This window comes from Pipra filicauda, unplaced genomic scaffold (genome assembly GCF_003945595.2).
Source record: "Pipra filicauda isolate LSUMZ 115617 unplaced genomic scaffold, ASM394559v2 scaffold15_size4787011_pilon, whole genome shotgun sequence".
In the NCBI taxonomy this organism is placed as follows: domain Eukaryota; kingdom Metazoa; phylum Chordata; class Aves; order Passeriformes; family Pipridae; genus Pipra; species Pipra filicauda.
In genome coordinates, this window is record NW_024104096.1 from 2,637,259 (window position 1) to 2,644,454 (window position 7,196).

A 7,196-nucleotide genomic window follows, 5' to 3' on the forward strand; every position below is an offset into this window, starting at 1 on the left:
GTTTCTGTTGCCTCTCATCAGTCCAACAGCGAAGCCAGAGAGATCTGTGTTGCCCCATGGGTCACTGCTGAGAAACACGGTGCCTGTAGCCCTCCGTGGCCCCTTGCCCCAAAGCGAGCCCCACTCCTCGCTCCTGCACTGCCCCTTCAGACATTGGACTGATGATGCCTTTGCTCTTTGGCTCCAGCAACCAGTGTCTCCTCTTCTCACCCCCGGGAGACCTGGATTGATTGAGCTCTACATGCTAGTGGGTGAGGAGGAGGTGTCCTGCATGCTCTAGTAGCACCATCTTCTTGACCTGTTTGTGCGGAATGGGAACGCTGGACATCTCACCATGAGGGACACCAACGTTTTTGAAGGCACCTGGGGACCAGGTGACGCTGAAATCCTGCTTTGTTGCTGTCTGCAGGGCCAGTGTTCCTGGCACAGCGTGCAGAGCTGGAGAGTGTCTACAGGGTATATTGCCAGAACCATGATGAGGCCATCGCACTGCTGGAAACCTATGAGAAGGATGAGAAGATGCAGAAACTACTCCTGGACCTATTGGATAGCCTCAGGTTGGAGCCTCTGTCTGGCAGCCACCAGGCTGGGGTAGGGGGAATCAGTCTCCAACATCCCTGCCTCTCTGTCAGCAGTGTTTGAACAGTTCAGGTCTACTGTGTCACCGCATTGCTGATCAGGCACTGGATTCAAATGGCCCCCTGCCCCAATGCACAGGTGGTGGAAAACCTGCAGACCCCCTTAAATCTGCATAGAAGCCACCAAGGTGCAGAGGAGGTGGCACATACTGTGTTGAGGGCTCCTGTTTCCCTAACTCTGACCCACCATGGCTGGTGAGGAAGGAGCCGCTTTGCCTGGCTCAGTGACTGCCATGGCTCCAGCTTGTGCAGGTTAATGCCCCAGGAGCTGGCAACTGCTCTGAGGGGACAGGGCTGCACACCTGCCACCACATTAACCCATTGCTTTTCTTTGCTTTTTGGCACTCTGTGGGCCGGCAGGAGCCTGTACAGTGAGTGGTAAGTGCATCCTTCCACTTAGTCCTTGCTTGTCTGTCTGTCTTGGCTTTGCTTTCTTTTGTAACTAATCTGCTGCCACTGGCTGAGTGCATGCTGAGGGGGCCTAACAGTGCCTTGGGGCACACCTGTGAGGAGAGGGGGGTGTGTGGTATGATTGCAGCAGACCCAGTGGATGGGCAACACAGGTGGGAGTACAGGGGATGAGGCATGGGGAGGTTTTGATCAGGAAACAGGTTTTGGGAGCCCTCAGCAATGACTGAGGACAGTTGGGTGGTGGGACAGAGTCTGAGACAGGTGGTGCTCTGGCAAGTGTGAGGCTGTGCCTATGTAGAATTTCATGGTGGGTCTGGTGATGGAGGGGATCCTGGCTGGGAAAAATCACCTGGTATGAGTGAGAACTGGAAACCTGGAGTTGATCTGAGAGCACCAGGAGTTCAGGAGTGCAGTGAGTTTGGACATGAGGGTGGCATGACTTAGGGAGTACAGTGGATTTAGAGGCGGTGTTCTGAGTCTGGTTGGCTTGGATTGAGGAGGCAGAATTTGTGTGACAGAGCTGGACTGACACTTGGTACATCTCCTGTGTCCTGACTTCCCAGGGGCTGCACAAACTACATTAACTTGGGCTCCTTCCTCATCAAGCCAGTGCAGAGGGTGATGCGGTACCCACTGCTGCTGATGGAGCTGCTGAGTGCCACTCCCGAGGCTCATCCTGATAAGGCACCACTCACAGCTGCTGTCCTTGCAGTCAAAGAAATCAATGTCAACATCAATGAATACAAGCGCCGGAAGGACCTGGGTGAGAAGCTGGGCAGGCTGGGCAGAAGAGACAGGAGTGGGTGTGTTGAGATTGGTGTCTGCTCACCCCTGAGCCTTATCTGACACAGTCATGGACCTTTAAGGTCCCTTCCAATCCAGACCATTCTATAGTGATATGAGGGATACTTGGGACTACAGAGGCTTGGGGAGGGGGAGAGCCAGCAAGGTGATTGTTAATGAGGCACTGTAAGACATGAGTGTTGTGCTTACAAGGGTTTTAATTTCTATATCAATCTCTTTAGTGCTAAAGTACAGGAAGGGGGATGAGGATAGCCTCATGGAGAAGATCTCCAAGCTCAACTTCCACTCTATCATCAAGAAATCCAACCGTGTGAGCAGCCACCTCAAGCATCTCACAGGCTTTGCACCCCAGGTAATGTGCATCATACACTTACACCCTGCAGTGCTTCTCCAGTGGTATCTGCTATTCCTCCACCCCTCTTCCCCAAAGTGTAGCTCTGATCAAGAGCAGCAAGGCAGTGTGAGCTTAGGGTCTGAACCACCCATCTCTGCTGTTCAGCTTGTGGGCAAAAGGCCCCACATCTTGCACTCTGGAAGGTGCTGGAGTCATGCATTGCCTTCCTTGAAACACTTTCTCTCATAGCTGAAGGATGAAGCCTTTGAAGAAATGGAGAAAAATTTCCGGATGCAGGAGCGGCTGATCAAGTCCTTCATCCGGGACCTTTCCCTCTACCTGCAGCATGTTCGGGTGAGTTGGTCTGGGTGTGATGCCAAACCGGTGGGACTCGCCGTGCACTGCCCCTCCTGTCTGCATGGTGTGTACCTGCAGTGCCTCTGGCCAGGGCTTTTGGCCTCAGCCCTGCAGGGAGGGTGGTCTCTGAGGGTCTGGGCTGCCCTGGGAGGCCTCTTCTGGGCAGCAGGTGTGGTTGAACTGACTCTGTCTCCCTGGTGCAGGAGTCTGCTTGTATGAAGGCACTGGCAGCAGGGAGCATGTGGGACTTGTGCACAGAGAAGGCGAGTGGGGACTTGGACCAGTTCCAGAAAGTGAATCGTCTCATCAGCGACCAACTCTTCTCCAACTTTGTGAGTGAGGCTGTGCTCCCATATGCTGGAGGTACCCCTCAGGGGCCTTCCCTGGGGACTTGCTGCAGAAGGGCAGCCCCTGGGAGGCTGCAGGGAGGGTAACTTGGGAGAGGTGTGAGCACTCCTGCTTAGTTCTTCCTTCTTGAGAGCTTTGATGCCTGGGAATTTATGGATGTGCCTGTTAGAAACACATTTTTTCAGCCCTACCTGAAAATGCTACAACTCTTTATGTGAGTGTTTTAGGTACTTTCCATGGTGTTACCTGTGCTGGCACAGTTACATAAGATTATAGAATAATTCCTCTTGGAAGGGAGCTCTGGAGCTTTTGTGGGTGCCACCAGGAAGATAGTCCCTATACTGTCCTAGGGAGGACATTTTCCTGTGTGCTGGAAAATGAGCTATTAGTGTTCACTGCACAGTGGGAGAGAATATCTTGTCTCACCTTCTCTCTGCATCTCTGCCCACCAGAAAGAGCGGACGGAGCGGCTGGTGAGCTCACCCCTGAACCAGCTGCTGAGCATGTTTGCAGGGCCCCACAAGCTGGTGCAGAAACGGTTCGACAAGCTCCTTGACTTCCACAACTGCACGGAGAGAGCAGAGAAGCTGAAGGACAAGCGAACCCTGGAGGAGCTGCAGTCAGCCCGCAACAACTACGAGGCCCTCAATGCCCAGCTGCTGGATGAGCTGCCCAAGTTCCTGCGCTTTGCCAAGGAGCTGTTTGCCAGCTGCGTGCGGGGCTACGCCGAGGCACACTGCGACTTCGTGCGCCTGGCCCTGGAGGAGCTGAGACCACTGCTGTCGGTGGGTTCACGGAGTGCAGACAGTGCTCTGGGCTCGGTGCAGCACTAAACTCTGTGCAGAGCTTGTCCCTGTTTAAGGCCACAAGTGACTTGTGGAGGGCTCCTGTGGGATGCTGTCAGGGCAGGGACTGTGGGGTCATGATGCAATTGTGGCAGAAGAGCATTTGCCTGGGAGAATCTCAGGTCATGAGTTTGAGGACCACTCAGAGCTGAGTCCAGGCAGGACTGCAAATCTGGGTCTGATGCAAGTCACAGACAGGATGCAGAACCCCTGTTATGGTCTTTGCTGTAGCTCTTGGCCACTTTTCCCAGCAACTTCACCTAACAGGATGTCCAACTCTGCTCTGGTTCTAGTTGCTAAAGGTGTCTGGCAGGGAGGGGAACCTCATTGCCGTCTTCCAGGATGAGCACAGTCGAGTCCTCCAGCAGCTCCAGGCCTTCACCTTCTTCCCAGAGTCCCAGGCAGCTCCCAAGAAGACTTTTGAAAGGAAGAGCATGGAGCGGCAGTCCGCCCGGCGGCAGCCCCTTGGCAGCTTGGTGAGTTCCTTCTGCCTGGTGTCAGGGTTTGCAGAGCCCAGGACAGCCACTCACACCTGCCTTGTTCCTCTGCAGCCGACCTACTTCCTGCAGTCGGATGACGTCCGAGCTGCCCTCCTGGCCCGCTATCCCCCAGAGAGTCTCTTCCAGGCAGAGCGCAATTTCAATGCTGCCCAGGACCTGGATGTCTCACTGCTGGAAGGAGACATTGTGGGCGTCATCAAGAAGAAGGACCCTATGGGCAGCCAGAATCGCTGGCTCATAGATAATGGAGGTGAGTGGCTGCTCCCTGCCCTTGCTGCCTGTGGGGAGTCCCTTCCTCTGGTTGTCCTATGCCCCAGCCTGACTTCTCTTCTTTGCCTCTCTGCAGTGACGAAAGGGTTTGTGTACAGCTCCTTTCTGAAGCCCTACAACCCACGCCGCAGTCAGTCAGATGTCTCTGTCGGCAGCCACTCTTCCAACGAGTCGGAGCACAGCAACTCCTCTCCCCACAGCAACGCCACACTGACCTTCAGCTCCAGCGGGGTGGCCGTCACCTTCACTCAGAAACCCCTGCAGGACTCTGCCTCCCCAGCAGACACATACCGGTCTGGGCAGCCCCCCTTGGAGATGGACTCCCCCTCTCTGCCCCAGCTTGGGTGTGGTGACAGGACAGCCCCACTGGAGGCTGGTACGGTGATGTCTCAGTGCCGCTACAGCCGCCCCGAGCTGGGCTGCAGCCCCAGCTCTCGCAACGGGCACCTCACCAAAGCGCGTCTCAGGCCCACGCCCTCAGTGGAGGATAGAGACTCTGGATTGGAGAGCAGCGAGTCAGAGGGCAACCAGGTGAGTTCTCAGCCACCCCTGGGAGGCTGGGGATCCCGAGGGCTGATCCCCTTGCTTGACTGGGGACTGAGTCATCCTCCTCCCTGGGAGTGACCAGGGAGAGGTGAAACGTGAAGTATGAGATCTTTTCTCCCAGCAGCAGAGGTGCAGAGGCAGAGAACCAGGCTGCAAATGGGGGTGGGCAGGTGGATGCAGCTCTGGCAGAGGCCAGGACAGGGCTAGGGCTGGCACTGTGTGGTGAAAAGGACAAAAGCCCACACATCATATGCAGTGCAACAGCAAGGCTGTGTGGTCTGACCATCCAAGTGATACTCTCCCTCTGTCTGGCAGGTCTATTACGCTCTCTACACCTTCAAAGGCCGAAACACTAATGAGCTGAGTGTGTCAGCTAACCAGAGACTCAAGATCCTGCAGTTTGAGGACATCACAGGCAATCAGGAGTGGTGGCTGGCCGAGGCACACGGGAAGCAGGGCTATGTGCCCTCGAGTTACATCCGGAAGACAGAGTACACGTGAGGCAGCAGGCAGGAGCCTGCACCCCATGCCTTGTTCCTGCCAGGACTGCTGGGGGTCTTGGGGAGGCTGGCCAGCCCTGCAGCCCCCACTGCTTGCCCCAAGACTGTCCCTCTCACAGCTGTGCAGTGCTATTGGGCCCCAACACACTGGCTGCCACCTCCCCATCAAGGGAGGAAGAATGGTGAGCTGGCCAGGTAGGCAGGACAGGTAGCTTATGTGAGGGCAGGGGTGAGTTCACCTGTGCTGTTTGAGCCTCCTGTGTGCAGCCAGGGGCAGGGGAGCAAGGCTTGGGGCTGTGGTCTGCCCAGGAGGGTAAGGCTCGACTAAAGCTGAGGAGCTGCTGTGGGTTTAAATTGTGGAAGACTAATGCCAAGTTTCTGGAGACTGTTTAGTCAAGTAGTATTAAAAGCAGCCCAGACTTCGCCAACGTACTCTCTGTGCCTTCTCAGCAGCAGCAGCGGGAGCTGGGTTTTGTCTGTCTGTGCAGGACTCAGGGTGGGACATCTACACCTGCCTGGGGAAGCAGCTCTGAGGTTTGCTGGGAGTAGCTGAGCTCCAGGGCTGGGATGGGCCTGGCCTCTGAAATTCCCACAACAAAGCCCTCAGCAGGTGCCTTATCCCTGTGCCTGGCCTTCCAGGGGCTCAGCCTCTCCAAGCTCTGCTGCTACCAGCAGCCATCAGGTTCTTATCTCAGGTGAGCCAGAAGTCCAGAACACCATCTTGCCTTGTCAGTGCATTTCCCATGCCCAAGACCCATCTTTGCTCTGACAAGCCCACCTAGCAGCTCTGGGCTGGGGCAGGGCAGAAGGCAAAGCACAAATTGTCCTCCAGTTTGATTTTTTGGGGGCTCTGACCAGAATTGCCTCACCTGTGCCTTCTTTCAGGGCACTGGAGACAGTGCTGATGTTCTGGAAGGGCAGGACCATCCCTGGGAGGGATGTGTTGCCTTCTGGTGGGTTGGTGTGTGATACCTGCTGCTGCCATGCCCAGAAGGGAAGAAGCTCTCTTCATGGGGCAATGTTTGTATCCCCTGTACTGCTGCTCTGTAAATAAAGATTTACCCTTGTGTATAGAAGGTGCCTGTGCAAATGTTGGGAGAGCTGGGAGGAGTGCCTGGCCAGTGCTGCAGTGAGGGCAAAGCCCACACACTTCATGCAGATCCAGCAAGGCCAGGAAAATTTCCCTTTCACTGGGGTCCGGCATGCTTCTGCCATGGTGTTTGTGCCACACACTGGGAAACCCTCACAGGAACATTCTTCATTAAGTGATTGCACTGCCCTCTTCCCCTGCAGGGTGGGGGTTTTTGTGTTTGCACCTGCTCCCTCCATGCCAGCACTGAGGTCAGCATTACAGCTCCTGACTTTGGTGTCCAGGAACAAAGAGGAGTCAAGAGTTTGTCAAGAGTAACCACCATATTTTGTGTGTGCATGGCTGTAGCACAGACACGTGCCTACACCTCTTCAGCTTGTCTCCACCACAGTTGGGTTTGCAGTCTGGAGCCACAGCCCAAAATGTGCCCCACTGCTGGTTACAAATAGCCTCAGGGAGGGGCTCATTTATTTGCACTACCATCGAAGGGATCATAGCCACAGGGAAGGCCAGCAGACCCTGGTTTTGCCACATAGTGTTCATGCCCGGGTAT

At 55.4% G+C, this 7,196-nt stretch overlaps 1 protein-coding gene across 7 annotated transcripts in view; it reads left to right on the forward strand.

The window, feature by feature from the left end:
* Positions 1-6,622, forward strand: part of LOC113982568 (dynamin binding protein) — a 33,698-nt gene extending 27,076 nt beyond the window's left edge. For all 7 annotated transcript variants that reach the window (XM_039379193.1, XM_027710939.2, XM_027710941.2 and 4 more), the window contains 11 exons: positions 410-557; positions 999-1,016; positions 1,613-1,812; positions 2,075-2,205; positions 2,437-2,541; positions 2,748-2,876; positions 3,345-3,677; positions 4,031-4,213; positions 4,289-4,487; positions 4,584-5,038; positions 5,369-6,622. In XM_039379193.1, coding sequence (XP_039235127.1) covers positions 410-557; positions 999-1,016; positions 1,613-1,812; positions 2,075-2,205; positions 2,437-2,541; positions 2,748-2,876; positions 3,345-3,677; positions 4,031-4,213; positions 4,289-4,487; positions 4,584-5,038; positions 5,369-5,554 — 2,087 coding nt within the window. In that variant the 3' untranslated portion in view covers positions 5,555-6,622. The remainder of the gene's footprint in view (positions 1-409; positions 558-998; positions 1,017-1,612; positions 1,813-2,074; positions 2,206-2,436; positions 2,542-2,747; positions 2,877-3,344; positions 3,678-4,030; positions 4,214-4,288; positions 4,488-4,583; positions 5,039-5,368) is intronic.
* Positions 6,623-7,196: the final 574 nt, after the last annotated feature.